Source organism: Ischnura elegans, chromosome 4, assembly GCF_921293095.1.
Source record: "Ischnura elegans chromosome 4, ioIscEleg1.1, whole genome shotgun sequence".
NCBI lineage: Eukaryota > Metazoa > Arthropoda > Insecta > Odonata > Coenagrionidae > Ischnura > Ischnura elegans.
Genome location: NC_060249.1, coordinates 39632357 through 39659285, shown reverse-complemented (window position 1 = coordinate 39659285; position 26929 = coordinate 39632357). Strand labels below are relative to the sequence as shown.

The 26929-nt window shown below is 36.0% G+C and overlaps 1 protein-coding gene across 1 annotated transcript in view; it reads right to left on the bottom strand.

Annotated features, from left to right (window-relative positions):
• LOC124158120 (potassium voltage-gated channel subfamily H member 2) overlaps positions 1 to 26636 on the bottom strand; it is a 404742-nt gene extending 378106 nt beyond the window's left edge. The window contains exons 1-5 of the mRNA XM_046533302.1: positions 26628 to 26636; positions 25885 to 26167; positions 18220 to 18297; positions 14654 to 14835; positions 11108 to 11188 (exon numbers count right to left, since the gene is read on the bottom strand). Coding sequence (XP_046389258.1) covers positions 11108 to 11188; positions 14654 to 14835; positions 18220 to 18297; positions 25885 to 26167; positions 26628 to 26636 — 633 coding nt within the window. The remainder of the gene's footprint in view (positions 1 to 11107; positions 11189 to 14653; positions 14836 to 18219; positions 18298 to 25884; positions 26168 to 26627) is intronic.
• Between the last annotated feature and the right edge of the window lie 293 nt (positions 26637 to 26929).

Sequence of the window (26929 nt, the reverse complement as noted above, 5' to 3'; positions counted from 1 at the left end):
AAATTCAAAGAATCAGTTAGCGCGATAGGTAGACAGGCACAAGCCCCAGTATTAGTTCCGCTATTGAAATCTGAACATGGGAATCACTATACGTCAGTAATTTCATAAATCCGCTACATTTATCACACAGAGCTTTTGCAATCCAAATTTCTATGGAATCACCTATGATACTCGACAAGCTCTCCATCAACGCCAAAGGCAATTTTGTATTTGACGCAGACCGGCTGGAAATTCTTTGAATTGCGAAGGCTCCCGATAAAACTAATGCGCGCGCGCAGAAACTATCCCCATCTCTTCCTCAGTCCTTCGAAATACTTATGCAACTTTGCTCATTTACTCTCATGTTTATTCATACCTTTCTCGCCTGACAACATTGACAGTGTCAGGAGGAAAGAAGCGAGGAAGATTGTGGAAGGGAAAAATTGGGCATCCATGAAAAAGAGGAAAAAATGAAGAAGGAAGAAACAAGCCATAGTAATTTTAGCGATAATTGTAACACTGGGCAGTGGTCATGTTCAAGCAGAATTTGTTTATTTAATACGTACACATAAATCCAGAAGGAAGAGTATGAAGTACGTAAACATTTGCATTTAGAGCGCAAATGAAGCTTTTAATCAAGCATAAACAATATTAAACTGAAATGTCATCAACTGAGAACCAAGCACAGATCATAATTATATTGGAAGCATTCAATCTATGCAACACATGTTATTAATTTTAACCTATTAATCCCACGCAAAAATAGACGGCACTGTTCCCTAATGACGGAAAGAAGCGAGATGACTCTCGTTTCTGAGTCGTTTAATACATTAATATTAATGCATTCATAAAAGGCGTTACTTGTTCTTCACAAATTTTAAAAATGAAAAAAATAAATAGCCGATAAACATTTGCGATACACATTCGCCTTAAACCCTTTAATAATTTTTTATTGTAAAATTTTATAAATATTCCATTCACCTTTCACCTCTCTATAAAACAGATATGAGGTTGCATCAACTGAGGTTGTCTCTACGTACCTTCCTATGATTATTTTATAGCCAACATGGGGCAGATAAATTTGAAACATAACATTTAAATGGCTGTTCCTTCATACATGTTTAACAGTGGACACACTACGTGAATTCCTTGACTAGAAAGAGCTAACGCAACAATATATCCCGTGGCAATTTTCATTATTACTGAAAAAGTCTCGGTCACACATACTGGGCTATACCTATCATTATTTTCTTACCTATTTGTGGCAGATTAACTTTACTCATAGCAATAACACGTTGCGTACGGATGACAAGCATTCTCACCAATATTTTCCCGAGCGTTCCTAAATGACGAAGATTCTCGTCATTTAGGCACGCCAACTTAAACAATTTTGAAGAACACTACAGGTATTTGGAAGTAAGTTTTTAGTTTTTGTTCCTTACTTATTATTAATGCATGTATCATAATTTTTATTAGATAAAGGTACATTTTAAACATTAGCTTTTAACCACTTTAAAACCAAAGGTAGTTCGTCCAAAGTGGCACATATTTTCAGTATTAACACCTCTACTTTGGCACTTCGTTCCTCTACATTGAAATAACGTGTTAAAACTGTTGTTAATTCACATTTATTTAAAACAGAATATTTGCAGACGAGATTCTTGACTCAAAACGGTTAATATTACAATATGTCACACGGTAAGTTCTATTTTCCTGGATACACTCTCGGTGCATTGGAAATTTTTTAAGGAGTATTAACACCATTCACGCCACGTTCGATCCACTTGGGGGTGTGGGTGGGAGGACGATGAGGTGGCAGAAGAGAAGTCGAGCGCCGAGAAGTCTTGCGTGAGAGTCGAGCAGCCAAGGCAGCGTTGGTCTTGAAAGCGTTGGGGCGGGTCGCAAGTCTTCGTCGTCGGTGGGTGGGTGGTGCAGGACTTCTGGAGGAGACGACGAAGGATGAGGGAAATGAGAAGGGGGAGGGAGCGAGAGAGGGTTTAAGGTGGTTACGTGGAATGGGGGCTGGAGGTGGGCGATAGGCAGTCCTGCCACGTGACGTCGCTGGATAGCGTGCCCCATAACTTAGACTAGAAATGCGCGGGACGAATTGCACAAGAAGCATGCCTGGGAAGGAAAGGATGGAACTTGGCGGGGCAAAATTGAAGGAGAAGGCGAGGCTTGAAGATTCACCTCGTCGAATCTAGGAGAGAGGTGCTCGCTATGTTTTTCTTAGGGGAATTTATCTCTCATTTAATTTTAGACTATCAGTCAATTTCAACTTGCATATCATTGTATATAAGAATGCCAATATAAAATTATTCTTAAATGATGCTTTATAGCATTAAATAAGTATATGTAAAAACAGTATGTAATGCGCATTTATTTATCAATTTACTTTCTTATTTCCATCAACAGTTTTAGTTTTAGGAAACCCTCAAAATGTCTTTGATGTTAGATGTACCTGGGGTTTTTTATTATAGTCTGCTTAACAGCAACGGAGTTCTACCTTCGATTAATTGTTTTTTATTTAAGCTAACTAAGTATTCTTATTTCCATTAATTTTTCACAAATACGTCCAATAACAACAATGATACGCCTTATTACGCACAGGCTCCTTTGTGGTCTACATTTCAGAGAATCGAGGATGGTAGGTGAGAAGCACTCGGTCATTTTTGTAATACGTCAAAGCAATGACGGAAAGGAGTCCACCACTGACTTCTCATCAGAGCAGTCATACAAGGGTAAACATACTTTGTATGCTAAAGATCAAAGCGTTATCCTGAAAACCTTTCACAAGAGAAGCCAAATAAATCTAACAATAAATTGACAAGAGCCAGGAGTGAAACTACATCGACGGATCCAAACCCCAAAGTTTGAGCGAAGTAGGGACAAAGCTTGATAGCTGCTTTGCTACGTCCATTAGTAACACACGACCAAAACAGCTAACTCTTAGTAACAAAATAGATAAGAAATTTTGGACCGACACAATATGTTACCTTAGATGTTGAGCAAGTTGCATTTTGATTTGGTAGAATAAAATACCACCAATATCCCCAATTCTTACATTTTTTCAGCACCTAAAACAGCGTAAGTATCGTAATATAATTGTACAAATAAAGCTTTTTGAAACTTGCTGATAATATAAATAATCAGGTGAAGAAAAATTTCATTTTTCACATATTAATATATAACGAGCGACAAATCACAGCATCACATATTATTTTTAATGAAAGTGAGGTAAGCATTATGGAAGTAGCAAATGCACAATCCAACTGGATACCACTAAGAGACTGCCTAAAATAAAACACTTTCTAACTTAAACCTAACTCAAAAAACACCTAATAAAACCTTAAACTGTAAATAACTTCGCTATGGTTTTTAACGTTACATTGAAGAGTTTTAATGACAATGATACTGCCACAGGTAGCTGGCTGAATTTTGGAAAGTTAAGACGAAATAAAACACTCTTCTTTATTGATATATTAGGTTATAATGGTAACGGTTAACAATTAGTAATCCTTTAATGTCCTTAAATTCCTCCCCGAATGCAAACTCTCATTCTCCTTCTGTACTGCAGGAGGAACCATTTTAAATACATTGGGAAAAATGCATGATAAGAATAAATCTGTATTTTAAGGGGTCAACAATTTCATACTACTAGAATATGATGGCTTAAACACGTAAATATATTCTCGGGAAATCGGAGTGGCTAAAAAAAATGAGGACGTGGGCGAAATATTCTTAGGGAAGGCTTCGTCAGGTGCTCTGGGTATTAGACGTATCTTGGTCTTGGTCAATTGTGAAAACATCATAACTATACTGCCTGTCACTTGCAGGCTGCAGGAATAAACGTAGCGATGAAGGTATAAATTGACTCACATCTAACAACAGTCCGGGCCAAACATTCCTTAACAACGGCGATCTTACGGGTATCGATAAGGAAATGTGGCTAGGACCTATAGCTTATAATCCTGCGGAAGAAAAATTGTATTTAAGGACTACATTAACTATATAGCCTATTAGCCATCAGGGAAGACATAGGGGAGAAAAAATAACGAATTATGACCAAGAAATCGAAAAAAAAACTTTATATAAGTCCAAAAAGTCGCTTAGAATCAAAGATAGAAAATAAGAAAAAGGCAATAACTATTCTTCTGCATTTGCACTTCTAAATATACAACCAAAATAAAATCTTCATAAGTGAATTGAGAATTCAATAATGGACAGCATGTGAATAATAACGAAGTTGAAGTTTAATAGAATATTTAAAAGAATTGAAATAGAATGTTAGCTGCAACACTTTATGGTTAGTTTATTTTAGTTTTTAAACATCCACTGGATACAAGAAACTTAAATATCACGTCATAAAGTGTAAAATTCCAATCGTAAAACACTGAAAAAATTGTACTTTCCACACAGAAATGTCTCATTGTAGTGGTAATTGCAAAAATTGTAATTACCACTACAACGAGACATTTTCAAGGGAGAGTGTCATCTGAAAATTGCCAATTGTTGTTAAAATCGATCGAGGTAATTAAAAGCTGAGTGGGCAGTTCAAAGCGGTTTATTACACGACATGATTAATGAACCGAAATTCTACAAATCACCGCCTGCATCCATTAATTTTTTAAAACACCATAATAAAAAATATGGACGATCAACAATATAAAGAGCTAGACATTTATGTAATGATATTCAATCGAATTAGGATAGCTGATGAACCGAAGAATTTATAATAGGGATATAAAAACTAAAATATTTTCCTTAAATTTATTTAAAAAGGAATATTAATTAACGCCGCAATGGAGGGATAAAAAACCGTTGATGAATATACGCCCAAAGTTTCTTATGTGAAAAGTTTACATAGCCATGCTCCAAATCTTTCCTCTAGACAACGGTAGCAATGCTCATGGCGCCGATTTAAGAGATCCTATAAAAATTGTGACTTCGAGAAAATATTTCAGGAGGAATCAAATGGAGATGGCCAAGAGGGTTTTATAATGACCCACCGCAGTGGTAAGCAGAGCGTCTGTGACCCTGAATCGGGTCACGACCCACGGAGGGTTCGTTGATCTTGTGCCAAATCGTCTGAGCCGAATAAAAAGAGTAAAAACACAGAGTTGTAAAGGGAGTGCACCGTTATCTTATAGTTGCTACTTTAACAATAACTAACCCCTTTTATGGTAATCTTTAACTTGGTATACCGTACTACATCGACTCATGCTGCGCCTAATCAGAGGGACTTTGCCCGACAAACACGATTTCGTTGTAGTTCGTTTTTGCAGTTGAAATTCTGGATTACATATCGCTGAAGATCGTAGAGTGAGCTAGTTTAGAAGTTCATTTCAATACAAGTTAGAATTTATATTCGTTGTGAACTACAGCTGATGAAAAATACAGCAGATGTAAAATACCAAAATAATATACCCTTATAAAAGGACTAAGGACTATAGGGTGCAGTTCAACATACTAAACATACAGTTTCTAAAATCACTTGAAATTTGTGTACAGGAAACGAGAACATCCATTAATATTTGTTATATTTTATAAACGCTAAAAGTACTAATAAAATGCTATCCATTCCAACGCAAAAGTTTCGGGGAAAAATAAGGTTTTTTGTTTTCAAAGCAAAATTTCAAAATATTATATTTTATAAGGTACAGGAGTCTTATGCTGAAACATTTTTTGGAGATGATTCTCCTGGTTAACATTCAAAAGGTTGTAAATTCAAAACTACTGCAAATCGGAACAAATTGTAAACGTGCCATCATCACGCAAGTGACTGTGATTTTATAAGCATCTCTAAATAGTTATATTTACCTAACTTTCCTACTGTAAATCCCATGATAAGGAGACAATAGCAGTAACATAGCTCAAGAAGCCGATAAAGCCGAGTATTTTATCTAAAGAAGAATTAATTTGTTGCACATTCAAAAAATGATTTTATACACATTATATCAGTGCTCCAATTATTCCAGTTTTGATCGAGAATTTCTAGCATTAGAATATTTTCCAAAGTAAGGTTTTAAATTAATTCCTAACTTCTAAAAAAGAGAAAGGTAAGGCTGTTATTAACATTCGATATTTGTAAAGTATCCAGTACCAGTCAACCTATAAACATAATATTTGATAATCTCTACTCCAATGCCCCAAATTAATCTCAAAGTTCACTCGTAATTCGACAATTGAAGATCATAAGCATAATTTCAATTTATTTACAGATGACAGAGTTTTGTCTGCGGCTAGGATAAATCCTACGTAAATCAGTTTAATAAAACATAGTATTGACGGATGTATTCATGAAAAATATTAATAAGGAAAAACTGTGCATTTGAACTAAATAGCATCAAATACAAGTAAGTACTCTTTCCAGCTCATTATTTCAGCTATTCAAATTCCGTTGGGTATAGAACTGATATAGGTCGCCTAAGTTGCAAAGCACGAACTTTTCATAGTTTGGGCGACGAAAAAGTTTTTTCCCTCATCACAACTCCAAATGACATGGATAATGCACCATAACGTGACCATCGGCATTTTATACGAAAATCACGAAAGAAATATGGATGATTCATCGTAACGTATGACCACCGCACTGCGAACTTTATGAAACTTGATCACCACCGCGGTGAGGAAAAGTGGGAATGCCCATAAAAAAAACTTTTTGTCATCGTCATACGCTAGTCTAGATACTCAGGGGAGCTTGCCCGAATTCAATGGCTGATATAATACGCGAGTACCTATTCACGAGCATATCAACCGTATTTGAAACCTGCAGCAATGTAATTTTCGACTGCTGAGGGAAAGCGTCACGCACTAATGGGCTCATTCCTGCAAGGGTTAGCGTGACCGCGTGTTGAGCCGCCGACTACGGACACTTTATTTCCCAAAGGATTTCAAAAGCGTCGCTTTCAAAATCAGTCCAAAATCGGATGAGCTAACCACACACATTTGAGACACGGATTGGTAATGTGGACAGAGGAAAACAACCGTGCTGTTATTCGTCGCAAAGGACGGGTGGTCATGTTCTGTCCATTAATTTCCCGCAATGTATTCAGATAATAACTACGGTCACAGTTTTAACCAATGAAACTCACGTTTGAAATTTTAGTTTGGTATAAAAACTTTAGTGAGGTATGAAAATAAAATAAAATATTTTATATTATCAAAAAAGTATATCTATAGTCAAAGTGCAAAAGCGGATAAAGACCATATAAATTCACTACTACCCACAGTATAATTGCTTAAAAAGAAATTTCAAATGCTGTTGAGATTAAAGAGATATTATAGCCTTCAAGGATCAAATTTGAAAGGCTACAAAGGTTAAAGATTAATAGCAGTACCTAGCCTGTGATTATACGTCATTCCAAAACTACCATTACTCATAATCTTTACGCATAACAATATAAATTTTCCTTACCCTTGAACTCCGTTCACAAAGCAAACGCAGAAATAATAAAACTAAAAAAAAAATTTTATCGCCGATAAAAATGTAATTATCGGTTAGATCATAATTAAAGGTTGATTGATAATAATTAAATGTGAAAAATAATTATTGAGCCATGCTCATTAACATAAGTAACATAACGATACAGGAAAAAGGGATGTAATGATTAAAGAATCCAACCTTTGTTCAGACGAATTGTAGACTGATTCAGAACTCGTCAACCAAAAATAAATTTGGTAAACACGTTAACACGTGATTGCTGTAATGAAGTCGATAGTAAACGTTTTCCCGAACCACCTGAAATATTTAATTTTGTTTTCGACCCCTGAACGCTCTTTCACTTAACATTGTACTAAACATAAAGTCACAGGAAAAGCTATTCAACGGAAAAATGGCCATAATTTCCTTCAGTTCCATAATAGTAACACTTATTTTCACAGCAACTTTCTTATACCAGCGTACAAAACCGCCTTCCATACCTTAGAATACCAATATATTGCTGGGGAAAAATTAACAAAATCTGATGAATTTGCAAATAGATAATGTGCCTCATATAGATGTGGAATGCAAGGAATAATAGATTATCAGTCTAAAAGGTGTAATCTTTTCGTTTTGTTTTCGGCATAAATTCCATTTCCACACCATTTTTATGCCCGATGTTCCATATTCAAGTTCTATTTTATTGATACACCATTATTTAGTATTTACATTTTCATTAGTGCCGCAGTGTATTGAGAATAAATATTCAATATAATACTAATACATTAATATAATCTAATTCAAATAGTTTTTGGAAACAAGAAATATATATTTTAATAAAATAATTGGTTTTCCTTGGCATTGGTTAAAAAATTAAATTGTAAAAACGTACTAGGTCACAAAATTACATTATCCAGTGGAAGAGTTCCTTGATATTTGTTCGCAAATTAACGCGAGAAAAACACTTTCATATTTATTCTTCTTCTGGGCAAGCGGGCAGGGTTGGTCATCATTAATGGAAGCGAAAGCCCTCGATTGCATATCGCTTTTAGATATTACATCACTTCGACTGTAAGATGTCGGAATGTCATAGACTATAAACCCTTAATATTCAGTCTTTTCTCATTATAAAAAAATTCTCTCCAACAAATAACAAGGCCACGTAAGAGATCTTCAAATTTCATATATTTTTCGCACCAAAATAGGCATGATGATCCATCATTTAGACGATTTAATTGAAATATACGAGGTGAATTCGGGAAGTAACTTCCATTTTGAAATTAAAAAAGAACAAGTAAAGATATTTCAAAGAAATTTATAGAACACATCTCCACCACTCTTAAACTATTTTTGCCGTAGATCCCGTGATGTTACCGTGATGTTGGATGACTTCACTGGCGGCAACATTCTAGGGAGAGGGTATACAAAAACTTGTGCCATGCTATGGCAATTACCCGGAAAGTCACGGGATCTACGTCAAAAATAGTGTAAGAGTAGTAGAAATATATGCAATAAATTTCTTTGAAGTATCTGTACTTGCTCTTTCCTAATTTCAAAACAGAACTTACTTTCCCGAACGTAACTCTTATATATTGTATGCACAACCTGCTAATAGGTTTCAATAATAATGAGATTCCAGGTTATTTATAATTAAATGAATTGTAATGCGTTGTGTCCGATTCAAATGATTCACAGGAAGCATAGGTTGTATGATACGTTGAAGGAAATTTAATTAATTACTTATAATAAGAACAAGGACAGGTAATTTATGTATCAACGTGAAAATCTTATGCTTTACTTACCAGTAGCACCAATCCACCCGCCTGAAGATACTGGATCATCGTAGGAATTCGATTGTAATGACCACACATTTTTCATGACGACGATTTTTTTTCGTAGACGAAAAATTTATACGACATTTTAGAAGAAATATTAGAGGCTACCGAATTAATTTTTACAGCCACAGCCAAAGAAATTGGCCTTGAGAGCTTTTAGCTTTTACGGCAGACAGTAGCGGTTTAACAACAACAGACAGACGTAAGATTATCAGCTAAGAAGTCTCAGCCTCCCAGCTACGATTTACACTAAGTATATCAAAATGTTGAAATATCAAAATTTGTGTAGGTGGAAATCGTTTCAACTTTACTTGCAGAACTTATATTAGTTGTGGATGAGTGTGCAATAAAGTACCCTAATTTCCATGATGGATATATGCAATAACTAATAGAACATTCAAACACAAAGCAACGTTAAAACACATCAATCATGCAAGTGTATTGTGCAATTTTCGATTTTGATACTCTGAAACAGTTTCTATGCTCTAATGTGTCACTAAACAATAGTAATTCGGAATATAAATATGGAGCTGACGCTGCAACGACAAACATCAGAATGCTGACGATAATATTTTGCTGTTTCAAAACCGTAGTCGTTATCACAATAAAAAAATATTACTCCTTAATATTTTAAACGGCTATAAAATGTACTGAGAACAACTCCATGCTAAAAATAAACATGCAACTTGATTTATGATACCTCGAGAGGGACAATTATTAACTCTAATTTTGACCGATGACAAATCAGCCTAAAATCCTGATATTAATCTTCAAACATTAGTTATGCTCCAGAAATTGCGTTGTATCCTCCATATGACAGCCAGATCTCATACTTGATGGTTATAACTATTGTTGATTCCTAAGAGGGAATGAGACAATAGCTGATATACAATACACATTTACACTATTGCAATATTGCTTGGCCTATTGGAGAAAGGTGCGAGGTTTCATACTAAGAAATAACAATGCAATTAACGATGTGATACCATGGAGTAAATAGTGGAACTAGGTTAAGGTTTCTCACACAACTTCTAAGACATCGATTCCACTCAAATAACAAGATAGATAGCAGGATAAACTACTACAGGATATTGGGTCCTACAATTGTGTACACCGAGCGCGACTGAAATGAAAACATCAACATCTAAAGGCGTTTTAGAAGGCACAAATAATCAAGTTAAGTTGCTTTCGAGTTCACTTGATGACGAAGGACAACGCCTTATATGAAAAATTTCCAACTATCCCCACAACGGGTGACATCTATCAGCCATCTTCGCGTTCATAAGATTGAGCATCGAGTTATCAATAGTGACCATAGTCAAGGGGACTTCAATGAAGGAGGCCCAAGAACATGATGGTAAAGCGTTATCTCTGTTGCCGTTTAGCGCACATTTTATTCGACGGTGCCACTAAACAGCGGTTTACAGTTTACAGTGACTTTCGCCATCCTGGAAATGGTCTTTTTAGTTGACAATCGTCTACTATGCGTTAAATGTGTGATTTATATGATTTATTGGCTCAATTACGTATTACTGCCATGTATTTCCTCGTGAAAAGCGGAATTCGATGAATGGTAGCGCCGCGAGTGGCGATTTTGAAGTCTGATTTTAATGCGCACGGAGCGACAACAATTCCAGCGGAGGACTTGAGAATTCACTAGCGTAATGTGCGCGACCATAAGTATTGAAGTCATAAACTTGGCAATTACCGTTAGATGTCTCTTTCGTTAGAGGGAGTTCGTAAATTGTCCCATGTAATCGGCTTCCTTCGTCATCGAGTGAACTCTAAATGACGTTAACTTGATTTTTTAAGATTTCGAAAACGCCCAAAACACGAAAGAAAGGAATCCTCACCACTACAAATCACCTACCTGAGCCACCTTTTCGCCCATGTTGGGCGTATGTAGAGCCCCCTGGAAGAACTTGGCTGAGCCGTTGTCCTGGATGGAGAACTAAACGGGCAAGAACAAATGAATGCAGTTGTGAGGGCTGGCGGACAAATAGACTATAGTGTAAACAAATTGTAGCCTATGATTACAGGAAATTCAAATGGTGACAGGTGATTGCCCGTTGAACGAGTAAATGATGCCTTAAGGGTGAAATATTTCGTTCCAAGTGTGCGAAAAACCGACTCGAGTCAGCGTTATATGTGATATTTTTGCTTTTAAGATGATTTTTTCTGAATATTTATTTAAACTTTCAATTTCGGAATTTTCACATTTCACCTTCACAACATCACCACCCTCTTACAGAGTGAATTTAACGGATTCGAAACACATAGTCTGCCGATGAAAATTGTAAGATATTGATAAAAAGAATGCTTACAATATGTTTGGACATTTATTATTCCTTTAATCTTGACCATTTTTTCATACATGAATGATTCAAATGATTAAAGTTAGAAATAAGATATTATACATTGGTGGAATACAAGTTCTGCGAAAAAGTTAATGCAGTCTTTGCATGGTAGTGGACTTGGAGCTTTTTTCTACGAGATAGAATAAAACCCAACTCATCATTTATGCATCCTTACATGTCTTTTTCGAAGATAAACACTGTTTATAAACTAGGAATTTGGTCTGGTCTTTGGAATCTTAATTCTGATAAAAATCCATTGACTTGCAAACCCCCTAACCAAAATAAACCGTAAAAGAGGTATCACTTATGAAAATGAACAGCATTCATTTAAATGACTTTGCGAATATTAGAATGCAATCGAAAAATGGAATTAGTCAGATATTCATAATTTAAATAATCATAAAAGCCTTAAAAGGATGTGTCATTACGCACCGCTCATAATATTTACTGTGAAATTGTGTAAGTTGACTTACCATGAATATTCAGCCGACAATAGGAGTCACTTTGAAATTTAAAAATGGGAAACATATCTACAGCAGCATTTATGCTAATGCTTTCAATTTAAACACATAAATGGATTCATGGTATCATCGCCAAGCTATGTAACTAATTACTGTTAAAATTGATGGGGAAGATTTTGTACCATTTGGCAGGATTATGGCATATTTACTGGAAAACAATTGGAAAGCCATACTAAGCATTATAACTTCCATCTTGCAGTCAGAAAAAATGGATGTCAAAGATTTCAGTTAGTCTACATATGATATATTGACAGTTTAACTAAGACAGACAAAAATAGTAATTTAGCTTCAGATAAGATTTTTAGCTACTATTTTTCAGTAAAACAACGGCACTGAAATATCATATATGGTACAATTTTTTATTTATTTTTAAATTTTTACAAATATTGGACCAATATCAAAAAAGAATAAATATTTACCAAGATTTTATTTTTAATTGTACTTTTGGTCTGAAAAATTCTCTCAAGCATAGTAAAAACTATTTCAAAATTATTGGTAAATAACTTATATATTTTTATTTATATATTTAATAAGAGTTTTTCCACATTAGTAATGGTCCATAAATAAATTTACATGCACTCGCAACTTTATAATTTAAATACGTACAGGGGGCACAATTTTGAAAATATAAATTGAAGACTATTGGTGCGAGGTATAAAGGGGTATATTTTTACCTTGGATTCAAATTCACTAATTCCAATAATCTAGGACGAAGGTATAGCATGATGATGATAGCAAATTACTTTAGCCATTAACTGGCAGACAGGGTTAAGCTGGATTAAGCAATTCAACACAAGAACGACGAGGTTAGCAACTTACACAACATTAGAGCAGACTAGGAATTGATTTATCATGTTGAAGGAAATTCAATATACCCTAAACGATATACTACATGGACAACCTTATTTACAATAAAATTTAAGCATATGATTAAATTATTCTCATATTTCACCGAAAAAATTAGTTTTTATTCAAGTTAAACAAATAATGCCGACCAACACCGACACTAATCGTTGTAAATCTCATAAGATTGACCGAAAAATGAAGACATTACGCCTAGAACCACTGCAATTGACCACTCAAGGAATTCTTTTCTCTGACAACTTTTCGCAAAGTAATCAACAATTATCAATAAAGTGTAGCCAATTGACCGAGGTCAAAGTGTTGGTCACACTAGTGACTGCAATAGTTGGCTATATATGTCACCCTAATAAAAGCCAACATCTTCAATCCTGTATTCCTGATAGTGGGAAATGAGCTAACTGCTTCAGATACAGATTTAACAAAAGAAAACATTAATTTCAGACTGTATAAGGGTTATACGAAACTAATGGACGGATATGATTTGTGATAGTGTTCTTTGTACAAAAAATAAAGAAAATCATTTTTGCAAAAATATCGGTTTTGAGTATACGTGCTTAGTTTTTATTGAGGTGATAAGTTGTGACAGTAAGGGATCTATATTCAACCTAAGGTGTTGTCAACTTGTCCATGCTTAGTGAATATATATTGTGTGTTTTAAGTGTCAAAATCAAAAACAAATACCACAAATGTGTCTAAAACGATAGATTAGTAGGGACGTAAAATTTGTATAAAAGGGTGTATTTCCTAAAGAGAATTCCAAGTATTGAAAATGTATTAATAACTATGAAGTATAAACTGGGTCAATGTTTGAATTATGGTTTTTCAATATTATTTTAAAAAAATATACGATGGCTAGAATGCATAGGAAGGAACACATGTTTCCTTTTCCATTATAAATGTTACTATTAAATATTAAAGGGAAAGGAATATTCAAAAGCTGTTGGCATCAAATAATACACAGGTTTCCCTTCTCTAACGATGAATACAATGCCTAATATGTACAGAGAACAAATCCTTTTCTTTCTGGTTATATGTTACAATTGCCCATCGAATATTTTATATTCCAGTTTAATGCGTTGAAATACTCATTGTTTCTATCAGATAGGCTATTGATTTAGCGAGAGAACGAGTGATTCACTACGAAATGAACTCTGCTCCATCATTGTTTTATGCCAATCAGCATATCGGAACAGCTGATAGTATCTTCATGAAAGTATATTATTGTTAAAAGACCATGGTGTATTCCAGCAATACGACAGAGCAGCTTGAGTTACATTAATTAATTTTACCAATTCGTCGTGATGAAAGGTTTTTTGTTTTTCCAACAAAGATTTAATTTTGTAAAATTCCTTGACACTCATCAGTGGCTCATGACGGCGTGCTCCTTATGAAAAGCCTAAATTCGACGATTTATTTACTTTGGCCATACGTCAAAACAAGATTTTTTTGTATTCATTGAAGGAATTCCCTCAGTAAAATTCCTCGACACTCTTCTGATGTCTAGGATTCATCAAAATCCGGACTGATGATTCCGGTAACGCAAAGCATTGCCGAACCACGCGCAAAATGGACGGAACCGAGCAACAGAGATCGCGAGAACCTGATCCAACGGCCCGTCGATAAAACGGCGAGACGTTGAATGGATGCTGAGAACAGGACATTATCGGCACTCACCTTGTGACGAAGGCTGTCCGACGGGACGTTGCTGAGCGAGGGCGATTTCCGGTCCCTCCTCTCCCATCCGGGCGCTGCGGTGACGCGGTATTTCGCGAGGTCGGACTCCGATGCGACGTTTGGAAAGGACTTTTGAGACGACTGCTGTAGGGCTTGGATATGCCGGTGGTTCCTGGCGGCAGCTGTTGGTCACGGTGGCCCAAGTTGGTAGCGACAAAGATGAGGTGTCAGTTTGGGAGAGAGACAAGACAAGAGACCAAAGTTGAGGAAAATATGCAGCTGAGGAACCGGGGGAAGTAGTGGGACATGGTAAAATTTACTCATGATCTGACATTTTTTTACGTTCCTCGAATGACTCAGGCTGACGGGAAGGCTTACAATGGATAGGGCGAGGAGCGTGAAGGTGAAAGTGATGGGAGGGAGATATTCCATGCCATAAAAAGAGTGAAATTAAGCGTGCTCAGCATCGCCATTACTTGTATACAAGTTAAAAAAATTAGGACTCATAAAATTTATCACATTAATGAAATAAATATTCTTGTAAGTCACCATTAAAAACTGATCGAGTTACATAATACCTCGAGTTAAAGAGACGGTGAAATTAGTATTAGTCTTCATACCCAATAACTTCAAATTTGAGTAAAACATAAAATAGGCGTTTGAAACAAAAGTGAATTATAGTTGAGAAAAAATTACTTCCGCGTTTTATGGTACATACCAAAATTTAATTTAATATGTTATTTAAAACAGAAGGCATGATAAATAAATGGCAACATATTATTTAAAATGTTTGTCGGCAATGCTAAATTCAGCTTTTTTTGAGTGAGTTACTGGTTTTAAGGCTTTCCAATTGTTAACTAGTAAAGCATCTGGAAGAAGAAAAAACCGCCGAATAAAAAAATGAAGGAAATATATATTTTATTTATTTGGTTTTACCAACAACGGCACTGATTAAAGATACATTTAATAGCAACAAGAAAGATTAATATTAATATATATCTCAGACAGACTACACTTAAAATGGTCTCATAGTTTTATTTTACCTAAGAAATCATGAATAATTAGGAATTCTGAAGTACCTTTTTATAATCATTAAGGTTGACTTTCTGATATGAAAAATAATGGACTTTAACGTTTAAATTGAATATTACCGAAAATATATAAATTTAAAACTTTGATAGTTAATTAATTTTTGACTGTACCATAGAGCAAGGTTAATATTGGAATCATAATATTTTCAACGAATCCTCACTTCTTCAAATTTGCATATCAAGGAATTTTTAGTCATACAAATTCCCCATCCCACAATTTCACTGTTTAACCATGAATGCTGGCATGCATCCAAATTCCATGAGTTACTTGATTGTGCAAATATACTCAAGTCATGAATTATCTTTGACACCAAAACAACAGCATGGCATATGCCCTCTTTTAATTTTGTCAATTCCTTTTGAAAAGGAATAAGGATGGTAAAGAGTATAACACAGGCATTTGCTACACACCAACATTCCTTCATATTGAAAGAAAAAATCACCACAGACATTAGAAAACAATTACACCATTACGCTTGCAATTATATATTACGACGGGAAAATACTGTACATGCTACCAAAGCCAATAATAACAACCGTTAGTTGTAAGTATGCTGCTTATATGTGACAAAAAATATATATATGTACAGGTTAAAATTTCCAATTCCTACGTTACCACGGAAAACTGGGTCTTATACATTATAATTACTCGACTGCCTATGGTAGGATAGAGACAGAGACAGATAGAATAGTCTACTACAGACTGGATTGGGCGTAACGCTCATTCACATACAATGCAGAAAGCAAGGCGAGCAAGGAAAATAGATTACAGAATATGGCCTCCTAACCAAACAGGGCGCTCTTAGAATGCCGTATCCCTCTATCATTGACAAAAGTTGTAAGTACCAAGTGATGATGCAGAGGTTCTTCTATGAACATAAGAAAAGTACGGCCTCGCCTTGAAAGAAAAAAAAAGAAAAGAAGAGACGAAAATATGATGGCGCATGACTTTGCAAGCGACCATAGGTACTTAATGTTCCTGTGTGCAGGAAACCGAACTCACCTTCCTCGCGCGGAATACGGTTTCACTGTTCCCACAGTCATAGAAAAAATCACGTGATACTCAATGGATCATGCATGCGTGCAAATGCAGGGGGTGCAAATTCCATTTCGTACTGAGTTGCATTGAAATAGGAGGTTCGCATTCACCGACAGCTCAAGCCCAAGGGGTTATTCTGTGCTTTCGAATAAAAATGACCACATTTGGAGCGATATTGGATCTACAAATGAATCGTTCAATTAGCCATTCATTACTCGAAGTAGCGACGATGACACGGTGAAGGTCAACCGTGCCCGTGGAAGTGAGCTCTTTAAATGAATCGCAACTTATACGCTGCATGCGGTCATTTATTGAACTTCCAAACAATGCTAAATCTGCCGCGTCATCCGATTTTGAACCCGAATCCGAAAAAACAGAATAAACCCGCTGATGTCCAAGAACTTCGCATTCGTGGCTGCGTGATGAGCGATGCACCCGTGGCCACGGATTCGGGGGAGTTGAAAAGGATGTATCAAAAGTTTGCGTTACGTCAGAAACTACAGTGCCAGAGACCACGTAAAGCAGTTGCGTTGTGCACAAGTCGCCCGAGAGGCAGTTGCCATAGGACGCGATTCTGGAATCACGCATCCATGGCTGCGCGATACGCGGAGGAACAATGTCGCTGCGTGATCATGAACCATATCCAGCAGGAGTTACCTATCAGGCAACTTGTGCACAACGTGACTACGTTGCGTGGCGTGGTTTCCGACGTCACGCTGTTGTTTTGACGCATCCATCTCCTTTTTTTGGGTCCGTAATCACGCTGCCATGCATCAAGTAGCCGCTAATGAGTGATTCCTGGAAACCAAGGATTAGCACAATTCATGCTGTGAAAGGAACAGCAACATGCAGTTACTGAAAATTTTATGACAATCATCGGAGAGGAATATATCTCCGTGGATACATCACATCAACTTTACACAAAAGATATTAGTGAAGCATGCAAACATGCCATACAGGTGCATAGGAATAACTTTTTTTTACTTTTGCTTTACCAACATAGTTAAACCGAGCTACCGTCTGAAAAGAGAAAACTCTCAATATATTATCTTCACATTATCCTACATGCTAAGTCAATACTCCTACAAAAGGAAAATATTTTAAGAGGAAAGAACAAAGTGCGACTCAGTGAGCACCCAAGCGTTCTTAAAATACATAAGCAAAGTAATAAAAAGCAAGGGATATTATATTTATATCAAACATTGGTCATCAACGTAAGGGGTGGCCCATAAGCATTGATTCAAGAATACGCCCTTCTTCAGCATAAAGCGTGCTATGAAAGCAGCATAATGATCATAATGGTATAAAACAAGAGTAGTAGTAGAAAATAAAAGAATGAAACCAGCAGAAGAATAACGGAGAAAAAGTGCTTGATTCGAGGGAGATCCATTTTTTTACTCTTTTCTGTTTAAAATGTTTTCGTCGCCTTTATTTACCTTCGGAAAAGTTATCAAGCGTGTGTGGCCGAATCCTGGTCTCCGAAATGTTTGGCTCTCGTAGGACGTGTTGGGTTACTGCGGGAGACACATAGAGAGCAGCAAGATAGGAATAGAGAGAAGATAGATGCGCATAGCAAAACACAACAAGTCAAATGGAGTTCACATTTATGCATTTTATAATTAGAGCATTTTTTTATTTATTTCTTTTCTGTTATCAAGACAGGTGTTTTTCGGAGGGGGGGGGATGAGGTTGGTCACTAACTATGCTCGTGGGGTTGGATCCATGGGTATGGCGCTTGGTGATAGTGAGGTAGGAGGCGATCTCGAAAGATTAGGACCAGAGAAAGAGGGCATGAAACGATTGGAATTCAGATTGAGGACGAAGAAGTGGCGAAGAGCTGGATTTATTACCATGAGATTAGGTTTGAGAGAGAGAGAGAAGTTCTAAATTGAAAAGGAAGGGTAAAGAAGCGACCAGAAGAGAATACGGGAGAGAAAAAAGTTGAATCGTGCCACCAGACTTTTTTTTGACGCACGTGGAATATAAGTGGGTTCGAGATGGACTAAGCTAGGAAGAATAAGGATAGATGGGAAATTCTGAACGGTGTGAGATGGGTTACGTCACGCACAGAACGTAACCAAGGATTGAAGGCGCGATTGCCATTGGGAATATTGATACGATATGATTTAAAAGGAGGCTTGGCGACAGGTATACTGGGAAAGACTTTAGGTGGCGATAATAACGAAGAAAAGTTATGAAAGAAGAGACAGGAATAAAGATATGCTGGAGAACAGTAAAGGGGAAGATAAGGATTACCAATCAAGATAGAAAGGCATTTTGAAGGTGATAAACTGATTTAGGGAAGATTAAGGCTTATGGATTTAGGGTAGGATGTTTTTAGTAAAACAAACCAGACATCAAAATAAGGGAAGCCTCGATGATGAAATTCAACTCATCACTGATTATAAAAAAATACATCCAGTATCAACTAGATTGTCTGCATGGAATGGTTAAAGGAGGTGTAAAAAATACTTTGTTCAAAATGGTTGCTACACATGGATTATTTCGCTGAGCCAAGGTGCTTTTAGCAGATAGTGAATTCTGAAAGTTTTTTACACGATTTTCAACGAATATTACTAAGTGATATCACATAGTTAAAATAATAATTTTCCCGATAGAAACGATAAAATAAAAAATTGGTCATACAGCGAATACAGAATTTCTCACGATTAATTTAAAAAAAAAGAGACTGAATTGACGCTTTTTTACCCTTAACTAGCTTAAATAAGAAAATGACTTTTAAGCTACTCTCGTGAATTTTGCAGCCAAGATGAGTACAAGGGATATAAATATAAATTGACCACTATTTGTCAAAAAACACAATTTCGGACGAGAAAAGTGCCGTGCTAGATGCACTGGTTGAAACGAGAAGAGAAAACACGAAATTATTTAGCGCTAAAATTTTGATATCAACTTCTCTGACAGTCTCCCGCCCATTCAGCACCTGATGGATAAATTAAGTCCTAATGAAGTAAAGCGCCCATTTTGAAGTAATGATTTGATGAGGCAAATGGGATCTTATGAGAGGAAAAACTGAAACTAATGAATATTCATATGAGAACGATGCTCGGAAAACTGCGTATTCCATGATTTTGTAGTTTTCAAAGCATAAATATTTACCTTAGTAAACTTTAAAACGAGAATTGAGACTTCGACTTAGCATGTAGCAAAGTAGCACAACGATGATTGGATATATGATAATGAATTGAATTGAAAAATGGGCATGACATGGACCAGAGATTATGAAACTGTTAAAATGTTTAATAAAATTTGAAATTGTAGATTAAATTTCTTCATTGAATAATGAGTTCAAATAACATAACAAATGGAAATTATCCAAATTAAGAATGTCTCAAATTAAATATTTTGTGAAACAATGCATCTAAATTTCATATTAAAACCTCTCTGACACAAATATTAAGGAGCAACAGTATATTATGAGCAAATAAAAAGCAAAACGTACAATTTGGAAAAATCAAAAAGGAGATGCACCAAATCCTTCTCTGCGCCCTTGTCAACTATGCTTAGCACCATGCGTGAATACCACGCACTCTCCAGCACCTCATTTTTATTTTAAAAAAATAACTTAAAAAAGCGCCAAATCCTTCAGCCGTTGATTATTTTAACTAGACGCCATGCCATTCATCACAGAGACTTCCCTTCTTGCTCTTATTCACGCGCATGTACACACAGAAACACATACATCCATTAACATATAAACTTCGTCAAATGATTATATCATTCATTTTAGTAATGTTTAACATTGCAATTAAAACACGACAGGCATACTCGAACCATACATTGACTACACAGATTTACAAAACACATAGAACATTAAGAGAAAACACACATTATGGAATGTGGGAGACTTACCAATTTTTTTGGGGGCATTTGTTTGTGGCATTAACAACAATGACCCCGACTCAGTTGATTATGTTCTTCAAATACCTTTAAAAACGACTACTTGATTTACTAACGTTCCAAATGTGATATGGACAGATTCATCTCATAACAAGTATGTAAACGGAAATGGACGCCCAGTCGTAGGCTTTGAGCGCTTATTTATTAATATGAGTAAATTGAAGGATGTAGGACTAAAACAGGAAGTGTAACAGAAAAAGAATGTTTAAATACTTCTCAGGACTCGGTGCTGAGTGAAAATCCGCGATGTGAAGTAGCGATAGTATAGAAAAACATGTCTCGATACCTTAGTGCTATAATCCTAAAATATTAGCATATTATAAATAAATACAAAAAACGAGATTGTTAGACAAAAGACGACTATTGTAAGTACAAGTAGAGGCAGTTTCAGGAATGAGTGAGTAATAAGAGGCTTTGGCACAAGAACAGACATTTACTATATCACGAACATGGACGAAACTACACCTGCCTTCTCCCCAAAACATTTGCCCGATTCCTTGGGAATTATTCCAGATAAATGAGACATAATTTAATCACACTATGGGATAAGCGTGAGGGAAAATTGTCATCAAAGTCTATTTAATAATCGTAAATATTTTGTGAGAGTGGAAATTTCGTATTACCGGATTAAAATGAGGAGCAAATACAAGCAATAAATATAATATAATATTGGCTAATGGCATCATGTTTCACGATTTTGAGGTGATACTGATAGTGATCCAACTAGTATTGTTGTGATCATTATTTTCATCAGAAAACATTAAAATGAATGAAAACTTCTGTGATTCGCTGATACAGTGAAGACAATGGATTAGCTCTTTAGCCTGACTACTCTAACTTTACCCTATCAGTTGAAAGGGCTAATTTTCCGAAGCATTCATCAACTGTAATCAAGGTACGAAAGGCATTAGTGATCATAAAGATGTTCATCAGGGCAATTAATTTAACCTTTATGTGGTAAAAAGCAAGTCAAATAAAAATTGTTTTAGAATTGAACTGCCTTGTGAAGAACAAATATTAAACGCTGAACATTGTTTTCTTTAAGCCCATTTATGACATTTAAAGAGGTTTAAGTACGAATATGGGTTAAGTTTATACTGGAGGAACTTTTTCGAAAGAAAAACAAGACCCTTTAACACGTCTGATGTAAAGCTGTCTGCTGAATCGTCCACATGACCCTTAATAAGCGGTTGGGTCGACAACCTCGTACAATTCTGTCAAGTGTCCGTGGACATGCGACAAGGCTGTCCTTGCGTTAAATTCAGCGGAGCTTTAAAGAAAGATAGTACAGCCGCATTAGGGGTGAACGAACTTAACCATCCTACTAATCGTTGCACAGACATAAAAGCTTCAAACAGCAGCTGACGGATGCTAAGAACACATTTATTTTTATTTCCGCTTTCCACGGGAAGGCTTCCATGGATTGCCAGGAGCATTATAATGCATGCTATGCGAATTGGGATTTGCACTAAAGAAATCGATGCTTGGCGCATACAGTCGGATGCGGATAAACTCCGCTTAGCTAGAGCTCTCACACTTCTGCCATCTATGAGCTTTGAATGAAAACTCTTGAGAATCGGATATGCTCAAATATTTCCCGCTCTTCACATTATAAACTCTACAGCTGAAATGAACATATTATACTTAAAAGTAAGTACAATCAAACAGTTTCAATGAATGCGTTCGCAAGACTGGATTGTTGGTGATACATTACAAAAATTACTAATCTCCATTTATTAATATGGCACAGCAGTTTTACTCATAGTACTATGCTGGGATTCTTACATTTGTATCACCACAGAAATTGAAAGGTAAGTAGCCTCATTATTGTGATAAATAATGTAAAAATTATTTCTAAATTAGGAATATATGTTGAATCCCTTGAAACAAAAAGAAACCGAGTGAAAATAGGTTTAATTACTCTATTCCCACCTTCTTTTATTTCTTACAATATGCTGCTGCGGGTAGAAAATCGTATCGTTATTGTCGATCGAAACAAAAATTTTTAAGCCATTGGTAAATCATCTGCCACTTCAATTATTTCCTCGCCGTAGTAGTACCGTATTTTAGTATCATGTAATCCAAGCGTAACTAAAACTCTGCTCCATAACCCATATTCTAACCATTGCTGACCCTAAGTATAGGACACCATGCATAAGACGGACCTTCTTCACCCGTTATTCGTGTCCTAATTGCAAACCGAAGTTCTTGCGCGGACTTAGCTGGGATCTACCATGTGGTTCAGAATCCATAGAGGTCCCTAACGATCCCCGCACGTAAATTATCGTAAGTGGCCCTTAGAGTGGAGGGTCGAGAGAAATCAGTAGCGTCAGAAGTCTAACGAGGAAATCAATCGTTCCTCGCTATTGCTCCTTCGTTAGGTTACGCTCGTTAACATCTGGGACAAACGGTTCCAAATCAGGATCAGATGCCTTCACAATGCTTCCATCAAGGTGAACATTCTTCTTAAACCCTTCAAAATGCGATCATTTTCATTCATCGCGCAAATTATGGATAGTCTTTTTGCCAAATGCGTGTGCGCATTAGGTCTTCAAATATCGAAGTAAAGATAATCTTTCAATTGAATGAGCCCAAATTAGGAATAAAAATATTATTTCCATACGTGAGAAGCACTTTAGAATATTCAATATTAAAGGCACCATTCAATATTCATTATTTTAAAATAGCTACTTTAAGAAGAGCGACGTTCAAAAATATATATCTTCTCCCCAATTAAAATATAACTTACGATTAATATTTCCGTCAGAAGTATAGCCTTATCCATAGCCTTCTTAATCACTTTCCCTCAATGGAAATGTTGAAATTTCAGTAGAATATTTCTACATGCAGTTTTAAAAAGTAATATCAGCCAAGAGATATTCATAGATCTCTTCAGCTCGCATATTTCAAGGCTCTTGTCCCAAGAAAAAGAAACAGTACTTGATAAATAGCACCACTGGTCAAAAATTTGATACAGAGTACGCGTCACTAGCCACCAAAGTTTGGAACTTCTGATATTCCAAAGTACCATCATTTTTTCTGTGGCAGCCGTTGAACAAATTCGTCACTTTACGCCATTAACAATTGCATTCGACATATCACATAGCATTTTAATATATTTTAAATATCATAAACCATTACGTTAATGGTAATGAACTCGAACATCAGTAACGAATTGCAAATGCATATCGTATTAAGTGTATGTACAATTCTAAGTTTCATTATTTAAAGTCTAAAGGAATCCAAATCAGCGATATTAGGTGGAAGTATCTCGGATTATTGACACAATTGACCGACAGTTCCCTTGGTGATATAGTAAAGTCTACATAGTATTTTGACTAACTAAAGTTTACTCGAATATATATACCCAGTGCAATATTTATTTCGCCTTACCGAAAGGGGATTAAATGATCATGCAGAATGCATTTTAATTTTTAGTTAAATGTTACTGTTAGAGGTGATGGTGTATGTGAACTACAGGTTTACGCTATCATTTCGGTTCAAATGTTATGAATGGTAAGTTTGAAGCTACAGTTAAATCAATAGTTTCATCTCAAAGTGGACTGAACAAAAATTCTTAGCAACAACTATTCATCAAAATATTTCAGATCAATATTGTGCCATAAAATAAGATATAGAGAGAAATATTTACATTTTAGATACCAAATTATTAATTTTTGCTCCAAAAATAACATATTTCATGACTCTATTAATCCAATTCGATTTACTTTTAAAAATTTAGAGGGTTAAAAAATCTCCACTTTTCTTCTACATAGAGACTAACCTTATGCGTTCTTAAGGTACGAGGTACCCTAGAGTACAGGAAAGGACAAAAAGTAATGAATCACTGAACTCGATAAGTACATCTTGATTTAAATAAAACACAATCCCTTCGATAAAGGTCTAAATCTTTGACTGACTATAATGCTTGGTGAATATAGCCTTGTTCATTCCGAAACTCCTGATAGGGAATCTGACAAGAAAACAATTATTGACATAAAAGTAAAAATGGAAGTATTCAAGCGATTATCAGGCTTCGAAATATATGAAGTCCAGTTTGGAGTAGATACGAAATTTGTAAATTAATTTTTGAAGAGAAGATTGGTTGAAATTAGAAAAAAAAGTATCATAAAGAAGACTGAAAAAGAAGTAAGTATACAGAACCGGCAAGAATAACGATGTTGAAATCTACCGCTAAGAGCAGCGATGATATTGACTGGCAACGAACAGCGCCTGGAAAAATCAACTCTGTATGGAAATAGCCACTTGTCTGGATAAAATAAAATTCAGAACCCTAAGCAATGAAGATCTGACCTCATTCTATTAAGAGGCCACCAAGAATACATGAAGAGCATCTTAAAGTGAGCCAGAAAAATCTATCAATAATCAAGTGCTCACAATATTCTCATCGATTTATTAACTATATGCGTATTTTATGCATGTATTTATGTGATCCATAAGATACTTTTTTTGAAATATAAACGTATAGATATGTATGGTCTGCAGACGAGTACAATATTAGTACAATCCAGATAAGTCCAGTGCATTTCCACTGAAATGAACAGTTAAAAAGAGAAATACACGATTAGTGCTTCTACTACAGGAAAGGGATGATTAGTTTCGTTTGCTTAAATGATTATTTTTCTTGATAAAACAACAAGACAAATTAGTTCAGTACAAAAACTATTTAATATAGCCCTGACAGGAGCACAATTACTGTTTATATTTGGGTTAAAATTAACAATCTCTGGAAATCATATCGACCTACGGCTGTGATATGGTTCATGCAACTATAGCTTCTCATTCAGTAAAAGTACTAGGCAACCACCCTAACCATATGCAAAATGTCTAAATTAGGCTTTGACCGACATAGTAAATATGTTTTGAATAATTTTATTTGACATGTGATCCAAAATATAAAAAAATTATAGTAATTTTTATACTTGAGAATGACATAAAGAATATATGCCTAACAATTTCCATATTGACAAAATAACATGCTCCGAAGCAGAAGGTCAAACGCATATACGACGAAATTGGTGTATTTTTTAATAGCTTAGGATTTTGGAGACATGAATTCGAGATGGGATTAGGGAAATCAATGGCTTTCCACTGTACGAATTTAGAATTTCCCGCCAGAGAATCGCCTCATCAGGGACCAAGTAGTTTTAAATACTCACACGACCCGACCGTGGCGCTCCTTGTCGGCAGCGCCCTTTCCCCTTCTGTAGGCAGAGGGCCCATACCACAGGTTTTCCGCCTCGCCCGAGAGATGGCATCCAAGGACGTCGCCGATCGTAGGTGGCTACCCGCGGCATGGGGTGGCAGGAGCGGGGAAGAGGGTGGATTTTGGGGGAGTGGGGTGAGACCGGGGGTGGGTGGGAGATGCGGGGGGCCCGAGGGTGGGGTCAGCGAACCAGGGCTGCTACTCCCTCCGCTCCCCTTTGGACTCCGAGTGGAAACCTGGAGAGTGCAAATTGAGAGGAGAGAGAAAAAAGAATAACCTTAATACGCAAAACCTCCTTGTGATTTGGATACGAAAAGCCATGCATAAAAACGTGTTCATGATTATTCTTGGAATTTGATTAAAGGTCACGCCTTATTTTATGGTCCACAATTGCTCGTGATAAACTAGCGATAGGGCCTCACAAAATTTCATGCACTATATCGTAATGAGTGATGCCAGAGAAACATAAATCAGCTATTGATTTCCCGACATACTGTGCGTGCGAAACGATGTGAATCCATAATCGTCAAATTTCCATTGCCGAGTGCAGTCTTTCAAGTGACATTAAAGCGTTTAAAATTTTAAAAGGTCACACACAAAATCATGACAAAATTTTGATACCACTGACAGTCATGAAAGATTCAAATTGGTTCCCAACTGTGAAACATGGCGATGATGTAACAATGAAACGCATACTTTATCCATAACGGACCCTGTAAGTATGATGGGAACACGGAAAAGAGGTACAGGTAAAGATGAAAATCTATCGTTCTCTAGGAATCAGCATCTTCAACTTAACCCCCATTTGAAATTCGATCGTGGGTTACCTTTCATCAAATGATCCACATTTAATATTACTTAAAATTTTCATAGTTATTGCTCGTAATAAACAATTGACAGACTCTTCCAAAATTTCATGCATTATCATGTAATGAGTGACGTCAGGCACACATAAATCAACTATTGATTTCCAGACATGCTGTGCGCACGAAAGGATG